The following is an 18,453-nucleotide window of genomic DNA, read 5'->3' as shown; positions in this document are numbered from 1 at the left end:
TGGTTATTAAAAATTTGTTTGGGGAGTCGTCTTTGGGGTCAAGCAAATGGCATACGAGATCACTGGAGTTAGCGGTTTGATAAACTAGTCTTCTTGGATAATTTGCCTACAGATATGATAGTTGGCTGTGTGCGCCTCACCAAGAATGGCACATTTGACAAGACTTTCTTGTGCTTTTGCGCACTGAGCAATAAAGTGACCTTCCCCACATTTAATGCCTTGGGCCGCAGAGCAAAAATTAGCACTGAGCTCGAAGATTTAGTCCAAGTTCTTCAACTCGGTTTGAGGATAATTTTCGATAGCTTTTGCCGTTCGGAACTAGGTGGTATATACACTTACACTAAAGATAATGGATGCTTCTTGCGTTCATCGTATTTGTCCTCCATGCGCAATCGTGCCACTCGAAGGGGTGTAGTTCTTTGTGCGCGCAGATTCGCCTCAACGGGGGAAGTGTCAAGTTCATTATATTTGTTACAAAGAACGAACGTTAATGACTTGTCCCTAGGTACTTGATAAGTAAAGTATTGCGGTACTTATCGGCAACTGTCGTAAATAATTTAATACCTAGGCGCGGCTCTCTTAACCTAGAGACCTTCGTTCCTTTTGCTAAAATTGTACATGGTCAATTTTGTTTTTCACAAAGAGTAACGGGTAGTATCCTCTCTTTCTTGATGCAATAATAAAATTTATGACCTCGCTGCAAAAATAAGGTCTCACAAATTTTAAAGTCATTGATTGACCTCTATTACTGGGTTATGAAGGTAATATTTTTGTAAACTATCTATATAAATTATCAATCCTCAAAATGCTTTTTGAAATTAGATAATATAAGCTCATACCTCAGTAACTAACCTCTTTAATCCCCTCATACTCTGGCGAATTAACTTTGTTTTTTTAAGCTAAGTAAAAAAGCAAAGACTTACTCTCTCTTAACGTTACCAGCTAATTTTTTATTTCGAGCAATTGTTCTTGTAAAAAATCTGCCCTTCTTTTAAAATTATGTTTCTAAGAAGAAAAAGAAGCAAAAAAAAGCAGCACTTTTCAAAAGTAAATATTTAACCCTTTATAATTTTATTAATATTATTATGGATGTAGTATTCCATGAAAGTTACATTTTAAAAAAATACTCTTTATTAAATTCGCCTGATACCTTAAAAGATGATTTTCTGAACCTTGAGCTAGACATAAATTTTTGAAGTGGTGGAAAATCTAACAACAATGCACAAACCAACTCCCAGGAAAATTCTTTATGTACAAATTATTTCATCTTTTTAAAAAAGTGCACTTAATTTAGAGCTTTGGGGAGGAATTGCTTTTCATCTTTAACTTTATATCTCCTTGGGATTAGTTCTACTTTTGGTTTTTGCTTATCTTTTTCAATGTTGTAATTGGTATAAGATTGTACATATTACGTTGACCAGGAAAGGGAGTTATCACCATATTTCAGTGGTTACCCTAACCTTTACCCTATTACTATTATTATTGGTTGAATTACCGTCAGTTGAGCTTTCCTCTTCTGGTGGTTACGTGCATATCTTTCCTAAGAGCAAATTTTAATATAAACTACTGCAGAAGTGTATTTAGCAACTTTTAATTATTATATTTTTATGTTTACTATCCTAGTGTATTACCCTTTTTATCCTAACATTGTTATTCCAGAGCTAGTTTCATAAACTTCGCTGAAGCTATGAACTGAGCGGCAAATATAAAAATAGAAGTTCCAGACCAAAGAGGTATAAGAAACAATGATACCTAGAGTGTTGCTACAAAACAATGTTTATAGAAGGATGCTTAGTAATCTATGATTCGTGTTAAAAGCTAAAATTTGTGACTTGACACCGTTTTAATCTCCACATGTCCCCAAGTTTTCAACGTTTTCGACTGGAAGCTAATAAAGAAGCCATAAAAAAACGATCTTTATCACACAAAAGTTAGAGTAATTTTGTTAAGAAAGAACTTTAGCTATCTACAAAGAGGTAGGTGTTATAACCGAAACAAAGGTTACAAAGTTCTAAAAGATAAAAAGCGCCCAACTAACCGAAGTTAGCATTAAAAATTTTCTGAACATTAATAATTGTAATTTAGGCATTTTCAAAATTAAAGAATAAAAGAATAAAGGATAAATAATGAGATGAACAATTATCGTTAAAACTAAATTATAAGAACAAACACAGAACAATTGAGATTTAAAGCAGAAGAGTTAAGAGCTAAAATAAGGAGGCGCTTTATTTTAAAGAACATAACAAAATCTAGCTTTTCCCACCAGGTGGGCGCCTTGTTATTTTTTTTATTGCACTGGTGTGCTACAGTCGTTTGGGTAAAATAGCTAATAAACTACTTAATGCTTATTCTACACCCTTTCAAGTAGAGTTAAGGGCTCTTTCCCGGCAAAGATGCTGCTTTTAAAAATCATGCTTTAAGAAAAAGTACCTCTATATGGAGATTAGGTTCAGTGAGTAAAATATTCTTGACTTCAAAAAACGCAAATTGTAAGGCTTATTTTTTACTATTATAGCAATTATTCGTAAATGCTTTAATTTACTAAATTATTATTATTATATAACTATTACTATGATATAAATGAGATAATTATTTTTATCAATACTATTACTATTTTGTTTACCAGTATAGCTCTCTTGAAATCTTACATTTAAAGTTACTATTCAACATAGTAAGAAGGAGTTTTGGTCGTTTGTATCGTGGAAAGTGGGAGGAATAATAATTTTGAAGTCAATTCTCGGCTATACCTAAGAGCTCCTGTAAACATTTCTTTTTTTTAAAAAGTAGTTTCATAGTAGTTGCAATCTCTACCTATGTTGGAAACCTGGGAGTAAACTCATAAATGGGCTAAAAATAGCATTGTAGGTAATTAATTCGTTATTTAAACTAAGGGCGCTATACTCGCCTATTAGAGACCTTCCAATAAGTTTGGCATCTATGACACCGAGATATTGATTTGATTAGTCCAGAGGTGGAAGATCTGAAATGAGAAATTTTTTAGTATTTTCTTCTTTTTTCTCGAGGAAAGCTGGAGTGCCTCTAAAAACCTAAACCCCTTTCACCAGGTTAACGGTTTGCGGTATATCATTCTGGCAATAAAAATCCTCGCGCCTGTCAATAGGAATGAAAACGAAAAAACCCACTGAACCACCTCATTATTATCTAAAAAGTGAGTTAAACTTTGGTTCTTAGACAGTCTGCTTTGCCCTAAAAATATTTTGCTTCTTAACTCAGTGTGGTGGTTACATCTTGTTCTGCGCAGTTTAAGGTTTCCCCACGGACGCTACTTACAAGGTTGCTTTTGCAAAGCTTCAAGTCCTTGTACCCGTAGCTAGCGGCGTGTAAGTTTACCTCCTCGTACATTAGCTAACAACAATTACAATTAGCTCGTTTTATAGAAATATATTTTTATTTTCATAATCTGCAACGCTACAGCGCTCACTCACCCCGGTGGAAGCCGTTTATTATAATATGACTTTCACAACTTCTCTAATAATTCGAAAATCTTTTTAGAATAGGTACATTACTGACCACATGACAACTTATAGCAGCTTTTATAATAAATATTTTAGAACTTCCTATGATTATCAGAAGATTGAATCCAAGAATTTTCGTTCTACAGCAAAAGGGATTCTAGCCGTTTCTTGTACACAAACAGAATGTATCATTAAACGCCACTCACTTAATTAAGGTAAGAATCACCGCAACTTATGTTCCAAAAGGAGCAGGGTCTTTCTAAATGATTACTCTCTTTTGCAAATTGTACATCCCCAATTTAAATAAATTGTTTTCATTAACCTGCCTTTTATGTTGTATCTTTGTTCTCTCATGTGCTCGAAACGATTGGAGGTAACTTGACAGATTCTACCATCTTTTATTAAATCTCTTAGATCCTCATAAGTCAATCGCGCCCCATCAAGGGGCGTCCCTTGTAGGATGCAATAAGCTAAAACTTCAATTATAAACTGTCGTTTCTGATTCTTGGTAAATTTTTCTAAAAAGCTTATAAAAAAGTCTGTTTTATGCTAAAGAATTACTAAGTTATTAGCTCTGTCCTGGAGGGGAACAGTAAATTCGTTTACTAAGCCATTCTAGCGGCTGGTATTACCACGTATAAACTTCTTACGAGTTTTTTCCCATAATATATTACTTTCTCTCTGCCTTTAGGTTATTTTTCTTAGAAATCTTAACACGTTTTATTAAGTATAAATATTTATTGTCAAGAGTCCTGCGTTGTTAATATCTATTGTTTTCATCTATGGTTGAGTCGCAAAGGTCTTTCAGCATTTTCTTTTTTTTTTAACTAGTAACTAGCTGAAATTTTATCACTTTAAATAACGTTAATTCATTTTTTAAGTTTTTCAAGATTAAACTAATAGTTTTAGCCTATCATCAAAGAGAATCTAAACATTCAAATGTTTATTTTTTAAACTTAATAAAACCAGTTTCGTACACAGGAGAGTAATACGTAAATTAGCAAGCGCAACAGACAAAAACAGGCACGACTACTCGTTTATTATAAATAAACTTTCTTTTTTTACTCGCATTTAAGCGCTAGAAGATCTGCCGACTTAAAATAGACTTGACAGAAAAGAGAGTGTCTACTATGCAATAATAATTTCTGCTAGATAGTTACTTCTCTTCAGTCAGGTATAAGTTTATACAGTTATTCTAAAACAAGCATAATCATATCATTTTCTAAAGCCTTCTAATTAAAAATAACTGCCAGTTAAATACAGGCTTTCTATAACTTAATAACTTTTTCTTAAACTGAGATGGAAGGCTCTAGCCTCCCTTATTTTTTATTGTTTGCTACATCAATGTTTCGTTCAAGGCATAGTGTTTTTCATAACTAGTATATAGCTTGGATGAGTTTCGTCAACCCTGCATTTCATAGTTTCATAAAGACGTAACTGTTCCTCAAACCCATAATTAAGGGAGATGTCGGGTCTGGAGATGGCCAACATAGTGTAAAAAAGTATTAACTATGTGAGCGTGGAACTACCTAGCCTTCGCGACAGTATTAAAGGCTTCGCTAAATGGCATCTATGAATAGTTCTGTAAAAGTAAATAGGCAAGTGCCATTCGAACTTATGTATTCTTAGCACCTTGAAGGTTCTCATTAAGTAGGAAATTACAAAGGAGACGCTTCTCGACCTGCCGTATCTGCAGTGGACTAGCACACCCCCTTTAAATTTGTAAGGAAAAATTATTTATTTTTAAAGTTCAAATAAAAAAATACCAGAAGCCCTGCCCTCATCTATAAAGGCGTGGGCATCCTCGAATTTGACTAGAAGATTTTGAACGGGAGTGTCGAGGCAGAATATAACTTTATAGCTAAAGTCCTAATCCTGATCAATAATTTTTTTAAAAAACTGCACTACGAGATTTACCTCAGGAAAGTTGCAAGGCAGCATAGCTCCTGTGACGAGAATGTGAGTGATGCTTTTCTTTTTTAGCCAATTAATATTTGAGGAAGCACTACTCATGTAAATTGACGTAAAAAATTATAAGTTGTTATTATATTTAAAGTGTCACAGCCTCTTTTTGTACAACATACGACCTTTGTAAATACTAAAAATTAACTATTCAGCGCGTGAAAAACACCTCGCTGAGCCCACCCAAAGACCTCTAGCAGGTAAAACTTCACTTGCATCCACATCAAATAAAATACTTTCAGTTGACATTAATTCCTTTTAGCACATAATTTATATATGTAAGAACTTTTTATTAAAGAGGAAGAAGGTTTATTGAATAAAGGAGTCGATCTATAATAAATTAAAAGTTCTAAAAACCGATTGTAGAATGACTCACCCCAGAAATCATTACTTCAATTCAATAAATACAATCATTATGTGTTATACAAATTATAACTTTCTTGTAATAAGAATTTTCGAAATTAAAATCTTTATAAAATTGGTTTTCGAATGAACAAGGAAAGATATTACGAGAAAAGAATAAAATTTTCTGCCGGGCGTATTCTACATTCCATTGTTGTGAGGGTTAAAATATAATGTGGGCCCGATGTAATCGATGCTTGAAGTTTCCGTGGAGAAAGACGGCTGCGGCAACTTCTTTTACAAAAAACATCACCGAGCTAATTCTTTGTTTCACGCCAAGTGTACTTGAATATATGAGATAGGCTACAATTAACGCTATATATATATATCTGATTTTTCCAAAAAAGTTAAAGGCGTTAAAACATTATTTATCTAGCCAGTCCTCCGAATTTTTGTAAATTAGGATCTTCGATAATTCTTCGTAGTGGAGGGTCTCTGCAACCTGCTTATAACGCAAAACTAATTGGTTAAAAATCGATTCGCATCAATAAATTACAATGTCAAGGTTCGAGTAAATGGGTAAACAAAAAGTTTTGTCAGAAATACTTAATTCTCATTATATACATTTCTAGCACATTTTTAAGAGCTTTAAAATCACTTTCAGAGGCAATAGTTAAAAACATATTTAAATTATAAATTTTTTACAAGAATTTAATAAGTTGCAATTTAAAATAACTGCAGTTTTCATTTTTAACAATACACAGCTATTACCTTGTTAAAGCGGATTGGAAAATATCAACCCACTTTGAAATTTTTCATAATTAGTTCAACTCGTAATTACACCATCCCGAAAGAAACTTTTAAATTTTATCTAAAAGTACCTTTAATAGAATAGTATATCTACATTTCAAGTCGAAGTTTTCCGCTAAAGAAAGCAAAATGGCTGTGCTCAAACTTTACTGGTCGCATAATTAAGCTATAACAAAGCAGACTGGTGTACACAGTAAGTGAAAAATTACTCGGATACCAGAAGTTATGGATGGTATATATGGAGTTACTAACTTGAGAGCGTTACGATAATGAGCTTCCCGGAGAATATATATTAATAGAGAAATGTATGAGTAAGGTTATTGTTACTTAAATATAATAATTGTTAAAATTGTATTTTCGGATGGCATAAAACTATCAAAAACTTTATTGTAAGACTTTAACGCATTTTTTGGAAACTTGAATTTTTACTTTATTTGTTCATTGTTAAAACTCGATACCTTAATATATGATTTTCCATCCCTTAAAAGTGGGCGTCCACTTTTTGGCATGGTGGAAAAGCAACATTTATGATATTTAATTTTCTAGAGCGGATGCCTATGAAATCTACAGAAAACATAAGGAGTGCTGTATTTGCTAGAGTTTAATTATTAAATTATCTGCAGTTATAGTTACTTTTAGTACTAAAGATAACCACCAAGTTACAACCTTATTAACCTGAAATAGCTAACAGAATGAAGCAAATTTAAATTTATTGGTTTTTAGTTTTCTAGACTTAAAAAATTGTAATGAGTAAATTTTAATAAAGTAAAACTGAATAAATTTTCTTAAGTTCTTTTTGCTTTTTGTCTTTACCTCACAAGTAGCGGAATTGAACCTATTTTTAGTTAGTAAAAGTCGCAAAGCAGGGTGCGCTCACTTCCCCTTAGAACCAAATAAAAGTGATCTTTTTTTTTAATCACTATTACGTCACCGTGTAAGCAGAATTCTTCTACAAAGTTTGGGCACAAGCACTTAAAAAAAAATTATAATTTTATTTTTATTGACTAACTCTAATCTTTATAAGTAAAATAAAAATAATCTTCAATACAGTCAAAAAATTCAACCAACGATAAATTCCGTGATATTTCAAAAAATTCTTCTTAAAGTTTAGCCAAAGGATCAAAAATATTCATACTTTCGTAAATGAGCTCATTTTAAGGTTCCGATTCTCGGCGGTGAAAAAAAAATAGTTCGAGTTTAATTTCAACTATAACAAAACGCACCAACCTTTAAAAAATTCTTAATCTAGATATAAATATAAAAATATTGATATTTAAAAACAAATATCTTTAGTTGTAAATACGGAAAGATAGATTTTCTTTATCACTCTTAACTTTTTCTAAACCATTCATTTTCTTAAATACATTTGTATTTTTCAATAAAGTAACTCAAGTATTATATTATTTTTTACTTAACAAAATTTTAACAGTATAAAAATTTAACCTTACAACTTTGTTTTCTTTGGCTATACGAATTTTGGTTAAACTACTAAATCTGTTATGAAAATATACTTTCAAGTCTGGTAAACCTTTTATATTAATGCTATATAAGTTCACTTTTTCTTCTTCCACACCAATAAACTTTAATGGTTTAAATAGTTATAAAAAGTCACACAAAAAATACTCTGTGATTTTTAATAATGATAAGTTTTAATAGAAATAAACAGGTACAACTGAGACGGAACTTATGAAAAAAAAAGGTCTTTTTTTGTAATAAAAATAACACAACTGCGGTTTTCTGGTAGTATATGTAACTGAGGGTAACCGGTTTTGAGGGCACAACCCTTATTGAACATTTAGGGGGTCTCGTGAGCACCGCACTCTTTATTTCTTTGCCATTTGCCGTCCTGTGTTTGTCGGGTGGTGAGCGTTGTACTACTAGACGGCTCGAGAGCGGTAAAATAAATTATTACAGCCCTTCTTAATTTTTAACTAACTTTATATTATATCTCTTCGTTATATTATATATCATATTACTTTTAATTTTATTTACTGTAATAGTACTTCAAGTTTTTAAATTTGTAAGATCTATGAAAGAAAATAATAACTATAGGTGGGGACTTCCACTGTTGAAGTAAAATTTTCCCATAAATTTTATAATATTTTGGCCATTTATTTACGTTTAATACAAAAAAAAATTTAGTTTTTAATAGTTTTTATTTAAATTTATAATAAAAACGTAGCCTTTTAAAATTTCGCAAGAACTTGAAGAAATTTTAGATTTTTATATTTTTTTATCAAAAAAAAAAATTTGTTTAGAAACATACAACCTTCTGAATTTACATTTTTTAGTTTTCAGTAATTATAGTAAGAACTCTTAGAATATTGATTTTCCATAGCTTTTTTTATATTTTATTAAGACGACCATTTATTACTTTAATTTTTAGTTTCCAATTATTATATTAAGAAATTTTTAAAATTTTATATTTTATAGTTACCCTTCTAATTTTATTACAATACTTTCCTTTCTTAATTAATAAATTTTAGCATTAATTTATTTTAGTAAAACTTTAAATATTTCAATTTTATATATTTTTTTTAAACCATTTGTCAATATGAGAAAGTTAACCTTATAAGTTTAAAATTTTTTAGGTTTCATTTATATCTAAATATTAGTCTTCTATAGTTTTTCCTTATAAATAAGAGACAATTTTTTAAGTTCACCATAATAGTTTCCATATCCTTACAATTTCTTTAGTTTTAATTATTCATAGTTTTTCCTTTTAGTTTGTTATAAAAACTTAACCTAAAAATTTTTGGATTTTTAGTTTCTATTAAATATGTTTTAAAGTATATTTGGCCTTTAATCTCCCTTAAAAACTTAATTTTTAAGTTCAAGATCAATAGTTTTCACTTATTTTAAAAACTATAAGAACTGTTTCAGTTTTTTATAGTTTTTTATTTTAAATTTGTTATAGAAACTTAACTTCTAATTTGTTATCTATATTTTATCAATTATTAATATTTTAGTTTAAATTCCTTCAAAAAAGTTAACCCGAGTTTATAATTTAGTTTCTATTAATTATTTTAAAAATTCTAGTTTTCTACAGTTTTTTCTATAAATATATTATAGAAACTTGATACCATCCGCCTCCACCACGACATACGTGAAGAAACGTACCCCCTTGGTTACCTGTTTGATGAACTGAAGGCACTTATTTACCAACACCGACACTTTTTCCGAGTGGCCATTTCAGATCGCTGAGGACAAAATAGCACCAAACTGGTTGCACCGTGTATTTGAAAGAAGTCGACCTAGATGACCAGGCGAGTGAACCATGGCATGGAGCACGTATCGTCGTCACGTGATGCGCATTATGTTTCCCAGATTTGGGCAGTTAGGGCGGGTATTAGTATCAAATTATAAACTGCCGGTATCAGCACACTCTCATCCGAAATTAAATAAGATTGTTATGTAAGTGCATAAGCCCCTCTCAAGGGGTCAGCTACAGCCTTCGTATTATCTTTGAGGAGGGCGTGTGAACTGCTGTTTCACCTTCGACAAAGCTTCTTTTTACTAATCACTAAGGTATAATTGATATCGCGTGCTTGGGTAAACACAACAGGTTGAAAAAAATACGACGCACAACTAAAAGGGTCAAAGGTATAATAGTAAGTTTGACCACACGCTTGTCCGAAACTAAAGATTTTTCGGGTGTCGTGCGAAGCAACATATTAGTAAGATTTTGTCTATTTTCTTTTCTACTTGCTAGCTAAGAGACGCTATAGTTTAAAAGAAGGTTTTATGTGGAGGCAGTCAGTAATAACATCTCAATTACCGCTACCCCTTGTATAGAAACAGTTTGTGATGAGTGCTTGGACTGGCATAGCATGCCGGGAGAAGGAATGTTCGGCGCTGAGTATCACGGATGAATTCATGAGTATTTTGTGAGAAACAACAGGAGATGTAGAATATGTCTGAGCAGAGAAATTCGGGCTTAAAAAGAAAAGATGATATATATGAGGCCAGGTGTCACAATTCTGGAGATCGTAGAATAGAAACAAAAATTGGATGAAACAAAAGTAACTTAAAGAGAAACATGCAAAAGGCGCTTTATATAAAGTAAGTAACAGATTCAACTTCTCACTTTAAGGTTGGAAGCCTTAAAATATCTGTTTAAGTGCTAAAAACGCAAATTATAAAGTTTTTACGCGTTTTCGCGTAAATATAATATCCAGTGAAAATGATAGGGCGCATGCTAGGTTCATCATAGGACTAGGAGCGGTGATGAGAGGCTGCGATTGAGGTAAAAAAAATTTTAAGGTAGAAATTGAGCAGATGGGCCTATTTTTCGGTGATGTTGAGGTGGGGGTAATGGGGAAGTCGGTTCATGCAATATGGTCAGAGAGCTGATGACTTTGTTGCGCTCTGGAGTAGGCAAGAAATGTGAAGCATATGGCTAACGAATAAAAATAGCTTATAAGTTAGAATCTTTAAAGGTTAAACCGGAAGAAAACATTTTACTAGCTTTTACTAGCTTGATCCCTTCATGAAAACAAAGACAGGTTTAAGGTTCTTATTATAATAAAGGAATATGAAAAGTTATAAAGGCTGGGCTGCTAGAAAAAGGCTACAAGTAGAGTGTATAAAGGTAGTAGGAAACGAAAAATAATAGAAATAACGTGGGAAAAAGTGCTTTCAGAACTTAAGAATTTTTAAGGATGGGCGGCGCATTGAAATTTTTTAATATGTATAATAGAGTAGTAAAAGATTTTTAATAAAAGAGACAAATTTATGCCAAGAAATTTTTATTGAAGGGAAGTACACAGAAATTATTATAGCGTTGACAATACCAAGTGGAAGAAAGGCGCAATGGACAGTATTACCATTTGACTAAGTCAATGTACCTTTGGAATATTTTAAAATAATGGGTACAGCCTGTGGAATACGTTCATCTGAGTGCATGGCTAGTTGCAAGTGTTTTTTCCAAACGGACACATTAAAGATTTTGCGATCTATCTGGCGGGTTGAAAGTTATATTTAACTCGAACTCGAAAAGTGATACTTTGTTAAATCCTCGGTGAAGTGGTTAGGAAGAGAAGTTAGTGTGCAAGGGGAGCGAATGAGTGAAGAACGTATGCTTGAATTAGAGCATAGGCATATTTAACACCAAAGATTTAATGAGTTTTCCTCAGACTTTCAAATTTTTATAGGGACTAAATGCCTAACTGTGCGTAGATACTGGTTACCATTAAGCAAGATAGTGAAGAAAAAGGTGAAGTTTGAATGGGGCTATTAACAGGAGGCGGCATGAGTTCATTATTTTGCAAGGATCGTGGGTTGGTACTGAAGCAAGCAGCGAGGGTATAGGAGTTGTTTTTTCCAGTTATACCACTGCTGAATGGATTTTGTTGCTTTCGTTAAGCTTTTAATTCAATGATGTATTGGCAAAGAGGCCATAGCGGTAGCTTGGTGCCCTAATAATCCTAAATGAATTGCATGCCGCAGACAATTAAGCCATTAATCCTAAAAACAGGGGAAATCTATTGAGTATTTTTCGCAATGAGCATAAATGTTGTGTCGGTTTAGGGTAAGCGATGTACCCTCGGTTTTAGAAGTCACTCCGGAAGGAAGTAACAATTGTACTTGAGAGAAGGTACTCAAGAAGTTGACATAGTTGGTTGTTGCTGTAACTTACCATAATGAGGATCAAATAGAGTGAGTGCTTGTTTCATTTGGATAAAACAAAACTAAAACAGATGCTAGCAGATAAAAGGCTAGAAGATCATGTAGGTAAGGTGGTATAGAGCTGAGACGCATGTCAAAAATCTGGTAGTAGAAACAGGAAAACTTGTATGAAATTACAACTTACGGATTTGCCTGAAATACCTTTCGGATACTTAGTAGCTTTATAGCAATATTACGTTGATTAATGAGGTAAAAGGATATTGTTTTAGGGGTAGTGGAGGATACACTTGGTTTGAATGGAGGCAAACTTTAAAAGAGGTCAGACAGAGTCAGTTATTGAATAATTTAAATTGCAGGTTATCCGAGCAAGTTATCCCTGATAGTCAATATTTAAAATTGGAAAATTTCTAACTAATTTGGAGTAAACAAACACTTTATCACTACGAATCACCATTAGTCAAAAGAAGGTTTATGTAATAGAGCAATTTTGGCTTCCAAGAAGCTTTGTTAAATGCTAGCAGTCAAAGAGGGGTAGTAGAGCGGGTACCTTTATTAATCGAATATACACCTTTATTTTGGGTGAGATTCTTATAGTCGGGGAGACTTGGCTGGCATGATGCTGGCGGTGTCTCCGGTTGGCCTCGAACCTTGTTAAATTAACTAAATTAAAACAGAAATCATTTTTTTTTTTTATCTGGTAGTTTATTGTAATTTCCTTAGTAATGCAAATCTGCACGGGGTATTGCACAACTCCCCAGGAACTTAAGAGCCTCCCCCACTTAAAGGAAAATTAACTTTTCGAGGTCAAAAATGTTTTCATTGTACAGTCGCTTCAATCTTTTGGCTATTATCTTCGCGTTGACAAAAGTTAGCTCCTCTACTCAATTATGCGTATATAAGTCTTCCACTTGTACAAAGAAATCTCTCTGCGTTAATGCTCCAGAGAAATGTGTTCTTGCAGACAAAAGGGCTATTTTAACTGTTTTTAAATTTAAGAGTAATAAAAGATTTTCCACTGAAGATCTAGGAAACACGGACTTTAAAGGAGGATTATTAGATGTTATACAAGTAGAACTTTTGAAGATGAAGGTTTCTCGAAACAATGTATCCTTTTAATGTTACAGAATATGGTTGCCTAGAAAATTTAGAACTTTATTTGGAAGTATTAAGTGGTACCTCTCGTATTACCCTCTAATTTCATCGCGATGGTACCTTGGAGGCACTTAATAGTAAAAGTCATTTTATAAAGCTTTGTTCAGTTACGTTTTTTTTTTTTTAACTGCTTTAATTAGAAGTGTATGTATTTATAGGTTGAAGGGAAGGCTAATGAATTAAAGAATTCTGACCCTTATTTTGTTAACTGAAATACTTTAGTAATATTGAGCGTAGCCTTTAAATTTATATCACAATTAGTGTATTTTACTTTATTTTAAGCATAAAAGTTAATTGGTTTCATATTTTTACACAAGTTAGTAAAAAGTCTTAAAGGAAAGGATTAGATGCTGCGATTATATACAATTTGTGTTTCAATATTGAAAAAAAAAGTGTAAATTAAAGACTGCATTTAGCTAGTTTCGATATTTTTTGATACCCTTAAAAAAGTATGAAATTTTCATTTAAATACAAATATTTATATTTAGAGCTATCTTTAAAATAAATCAGAAGACGATAGCCAACTACCTCAATTCGATTTTTTTATTAAGTAAATATATAATTAAAAGGTAAGCTACGTTAATATTATGGGCCACCTTGCCATAATGGACCCACGCACTGACTTTTAAAAGGCTACTGTAAGTTAACTGCCTTTTTTAAAAGAATTTTATTAATATTTTCTTCCAAATTAATTCAATACTACTTTAACAATTAATAATAAAAGAACCTTGATGTTTTTTTATCTTTTACTCACTAGGCGTCTAGAATTTGCTATAAAAATGCAAAGTAAAAAACTCAAAGAAGTAAGTGCTAACTTAAAGCAACGAGTAGAGTAAAAGACCGTCTTCTATAAAAATACTTTTTGCTCACAATCCAAACCAAAGGAGTGTAAAGGGGTTTTTTAAAAAGTAGGCTTTTTTTCTTTAAAAAAATTGTTTTGCAAGGCATACAAGGAAAGTGTATACTTAACTACCAAGGCCAAAAAGTAGTAGCTGCAAATTCGGAGTTGCACTTTTTTAATTAGATAGACTTTTCTCTGAGAAAAGTACGCTAAAACGCAAATAGCAAAAAAAACATTTGTAAATAGCCTTTTAAAACTTTTACAGCGTAGTATATTGCATATACAGGTTAACACAAAGACTATAATTTAGGAAACAATTGGTTGATATAAAAAAAAACTGAATGACCAATCCTAAAACCGAAATAATTATAAAGTTCTACAATATATAAATATACGCAAAAATTTAAGTCTAGACGTGCTTAAGACTTGAAGCTTGCCTTAACCACCCAGCAAAAAGCCACGTGAAATTTTGTAAATATGTTTTAACAAGCACTTTTTTATCGTTTTCATAAAATGAAAGTTTTCTCTCGGCCTGCCACTCTAAGGGGGTTTTTTAATGCCCCAAGTCACTTATATAAACTAATATCTCATAATACATGTGTATTTTATACCGAGAATCTTCGGTTTTACAGTGAGTTATCTTGTTCGCAATTTTCAAATGTTTTAAGCTCCCATTCGAAACCTATTAAAAATGCTACAGAAAATTTTAATTCATGCTATAAAGCTGCTTTTCCACCGACTTTAGTATATATTAACTATTGTTATAATTTAATTTACTTATTGTAAGTTTAATTATTATTAGTTTACGAAGTTACCCAACGGCATGAGGGTGGCTAGCGAGAATTCCGGACATCCCTCTGCAACTGTAGGCATATGGATCGACTCAGGAAGTAGGAACGAAACAGATGCGAATAATGGTGTTGCTCACTTTTTAGAGCATATGTCTTTTAAAGGAACTACAACTCGAACTCAACGAGATATTGAAGTTATTTTAAAAAAGTTTTATTATAAATTTTTTTATAACTTTGAGTTTAGCTTGAAATTGAGAACATGGGAGCTCTATTAAATGCTTATACTTCTCGAGAGATGACTGTTTATTATGCTTTTGTGGATAAAAAAGACATAAAGTCTGGTAAGTATCATTCGATCTTGACTTTCTTTAAATATATTAAAGTTAATCTTTTCAAATGTTTAGCATTAACGATAATTGCCGACATTTTACAGCGCTCCACTTTTCCTGCCGACTTACTAGAACGAGAAAGATATGTAATCTGCAGGGAAATGGAGGTCACAACTGAAGTTTTCTATAGATTTAGTTTGAAAAATAATTATATTTAATTAAACAATATAGGAAGTCACTTCAGATAATGAAGAATTTTTATTCGATATTCTTCATGGCGTTGCTTATGAAAGTTTTTATTATTTTTATTTATATAACTTTTATGTTTTTAATGCTCTTTCTTGTTTTGCTTTTTTTAAAAGATTCTCCACTTTCGCGAACTATTTTAGGGCCAGAAGAAAATATTATGAGCTTAAAGAAAGATGATATCATTTCTTACATTCAGAAGGTTTATATATAAGTACTATAAGGAAGCAGCATATAAAATTTTTACTTGACGTGCACGCTTTGATTAATTATTGACCTTCATGAATTTTTTTTGACTATCGCTTTGAGCTGCTGGCCGATAAAATTTAGAAAAGATCACTTCTTAGGATTTAAAATATTTATGGAAGTAAAAGTTCATTTATGATGAATAATTGTTGATTTACAATTGGAATTTAAAAAAACTTTTAAGATTAATTTATTACTTGTGTGGAAAAGACTAAGTTACTTCTACTGTTTGCATCTATTCTAAAAAACTTTTCCAAGAATTTCTAGTTTATAACAAAAATAGAATTTTTTAACTAATTTTTTATGTAATTTTTTAAGTTTGTCTTATTTGCTTATTATATTTTGAGGTTAAATGTAGAATATTTTTTTATAAGGCTTTATCTGTAAACGCAATTCGCTTTTAATTTTACGGAAGAAATCGTTTTAATTTTAAAAGAATTTTTTTTTTTAATTTTTTTAACTAGCAAATTTAAACTTTTTTATAAATTTTTATTTTTTTAAAAAGTAGTTCTTTTTTTTAATTTATTTGCTTTATTGACTAATATCATATTTATTTAGTATTGTTAACTATATATTACAATTTGTTTTAAATTTTTTTGGATTTTCTTTAACCTAATTATAATATATTAAAAACTAGATAGCACTATTTCTTTACCTTTGCATGCCGCTTATTAAGTTATTTACTTGACGTTTTTTTTTTGAAAATTCACTAATGTACAATAAAAGTTTATTGCCGTTGTAATAATATTTATATCTTAAAAAACGTATAAGAATTATTCTTGTGATCGAATTGTCATCTGCGGCGCCGGCGGCGTTTGCCACGAGGAACTTGTTCGGATCGCTCAAGAACAATTTTCAAATTTTCCAGTTTTTGCTGAAAATAAGGATTTTTTAAAGTCTACTTTTAAAGTATTTGTTTTTATTGCAGAACAGAACATCTTTTTATAATAAATTTTATAAGGGCGGCGAGAAACGCATTTCCGATACGTCCATGCCTTTAGGCCACGTGGTTCTTTCCTTTGAAGGTTAATAAATTACTTTATTTATTTACTTATTTTAATATTTATTTTATTTATTTAACATATTAATTTTTTTAAGGCTCCAGTTGGTCGCATCCTAATTTTTTCCCCTTCCAACTCGCATCACAACTGATTGGCAGTTGGAATCGATTTGCAGGAGGGAACGTGAATGAGTCTAATCCTTTAGCTAATAGAGTAGCAGAGTATTATTATTGCTGTTGTTGTTGTTCTTTGATTATTATATTTGATTTTAGAAGTGATTTGGCTCATAAGTTCATGTCTTTTACTACTTGTTATGCGGAGACGGGATTGTGGGGAGCTTGTTTTAGTTCTGAACCAAACAAAGTTTTATTTAATCTACTTTTTTTTATTTATTAAATCTATTTTTATTATCCTTGTTAGTATCGGTTATTTTTTTATTACTTTAAAGGTGAGAGAAATGGCGTACGCGGTTATTGACGAATGGAATCGACTCGTTTATAACGCCGATGAATCGGATTTGGCGAGGTATTAAGTATTTATAAATATTTCCGATTATTATTTTTTGATATTTTTTTTTTTACTTTTTATAAAGTATAATTCATATTTTTTTTTTATAATTATAAATAATAAGAGCAAAACAAATTTTGAAAATGATGTGCATGAATTCTGTGGACAGCACGCAACAGGTTTGCGACGAGATTGGACGTCAAATTCTTACAATTGGGCGTCGAATGTCTCCTGCTGAGGCTATTGCTCGCATAGACGCCGTTAATTTAGTGGAGGTGTGTATATTTTTTAAAAGGAACAAATTTTATGGCTGCAATGTTTTTTCTTTTAGTTATACTTTATTATAAAAATTAATTTTTTGAATTATTAAAGTAATAAGTTTATAATTTTTTGTGATTCTTTAAGTACAATATTAGTTGTATTCATTATTAGTTAACTAATTATAATAATTTGCGCAGTCTATATATTGCATGTATTTTAGTTAATCTAGATTGTGTTGTATATGTAAATTGGCTGGTACTTATTTTTCTGTATTTTATTATCTTGTATATATTTACAGGTCCGCACTCTCTTACAGAAAACTCTTAGAAGCCCTCTTGCTATTGCAGCCGTCGGACAGATTGAAGATCTTCCCGATTACAATAAACTAATTTCTGCAATAAAAGTTAGCTAGCAGTTTCATTATATTCTTTTTTTAAAGTTTAGCTTTTTTTTAGTTTTCCAGGAGTGTTACTTTTCTGAGTAGATGGCGTTTTTAAAGTTGCTATGAATTTTGTATCGCATGCATAATAATTAGGTGAGAGAGGGCGTAAAGTAAACCTATTCCCTAATTTTTTCATGCCTACGCTACATAGCATCCTTTATTTCTTTTGAAATTGCCAGTCTTTGTTATAAATTACGCTACCGAGGATACCTTATAAATTTCTTTTTACAAGTAAGTCTTATTAGAGACAATCTACGTTAAAAGATAAATATGTTATAATACGGGAAAAACTCGAAATTATACCCATATGTAACCAAACATTGCACACTTTTTAAAAGATTTTGTAGTTTTTTTTATTTTTAGTAGAAATGGTAAAGTAGGCTACCTTTACCGGAAATGCTTATCATTGAGTCCTGTTC

General features: G+C 31.4%; 2 protein-coding genes across 3 annotated transcripts; one reads left to right on the top strand and one right to left on the bottom strand.

The window, feature by feature from the left end:
* Positions 1–4,777: 4,777 nt before the first annotated feature.
* Positions 4,778–6,109, bottom strand: LOC135119875 (uncharacterized). Of its 2 annotated transcripts, none has more exons than XM_064044258.1 (6): positions 5,815–6,109; positions 5,394–5,693; positions 5,243–5,345; positions 5,109–5,188; positions 5,006–5,046; positions 4,778–4,950 (listed from the first exon to the last, which is right to left on the bottom strand). In XM_064044258.1, exons 2-6 carry the CDS (start codon positions 5,487–5,489, stop codon positions 4,830–4,832), a joined length of 441 nt encoding a protein of 146 aa, XP_063900328.1. In that variant the 5' UTR covers positions 5,490–5,693; positions 5,815–6,109; the 3' UTR covers positions 4,778–4,829. The 2 variants fall into 2 exon arrangements, with proteins under 2 accessions (XP_063900328.1, XP_063900330.1); XM_064044260.1 differs by having other exon boundaries at positions 5,949–6,109.
* An 8,715-nt stretch (positions 6,110–14,824) lies between these two features.
* LOC135119862 (mitochondrial-processing peptidase subunit beta-like) lies at positions 14,825–18,004 on the top strand. The gene is made up of 13 exons (XM_064044244.1): positions 14,825–14,955; positions 15,014–15,196; positions 15,247–15,343; positions 15,407–15,498; positions 15,563–15,623; positions 15,694–15,779; positions 16,595–16,732; positions 16,785–16,848; positions 16,922–17,045; positions 17,097–17,187; positions 17,273–17,349; positions 17,456–17,606; positions 17,891–18,004. Exons 2-13 carry the CDS (start codon positions 15,035–15,037, stop codon positions 18,002–18,004), a joined length of 1,257 nt encoding a protein of 418 aa, XP_063900314.1. The 5' UTR covers positions 14,825–14,955; positions 15,014–15,034.
* Positions 18,005–18,453: the final 449 nt, after the last annotated feature.

This window comes from Zophobas morio, unplaced genomic scaffold, assembly GCF_036711695.1.
Source record: "Zophobas morio isolate AGI-343-1 ecotype UQ-CSIRO unplaced genomic scaffold, CSIRO_AGI_Zmor_V1 ptg000311l, whole genome shotgun sequence".
Taxonomy (NCBI): Eukaryota; Metazoa; Arthropoda; class Insecta; order Coleoptera; family Tenebrionidae; genus Zophobas; species Zophobas morio.
The sequence above is the reverse complement of the archived record's forward strand: the minus strand, read 5'-3'. Positions and strand labels throughout refer to the sequence as shown.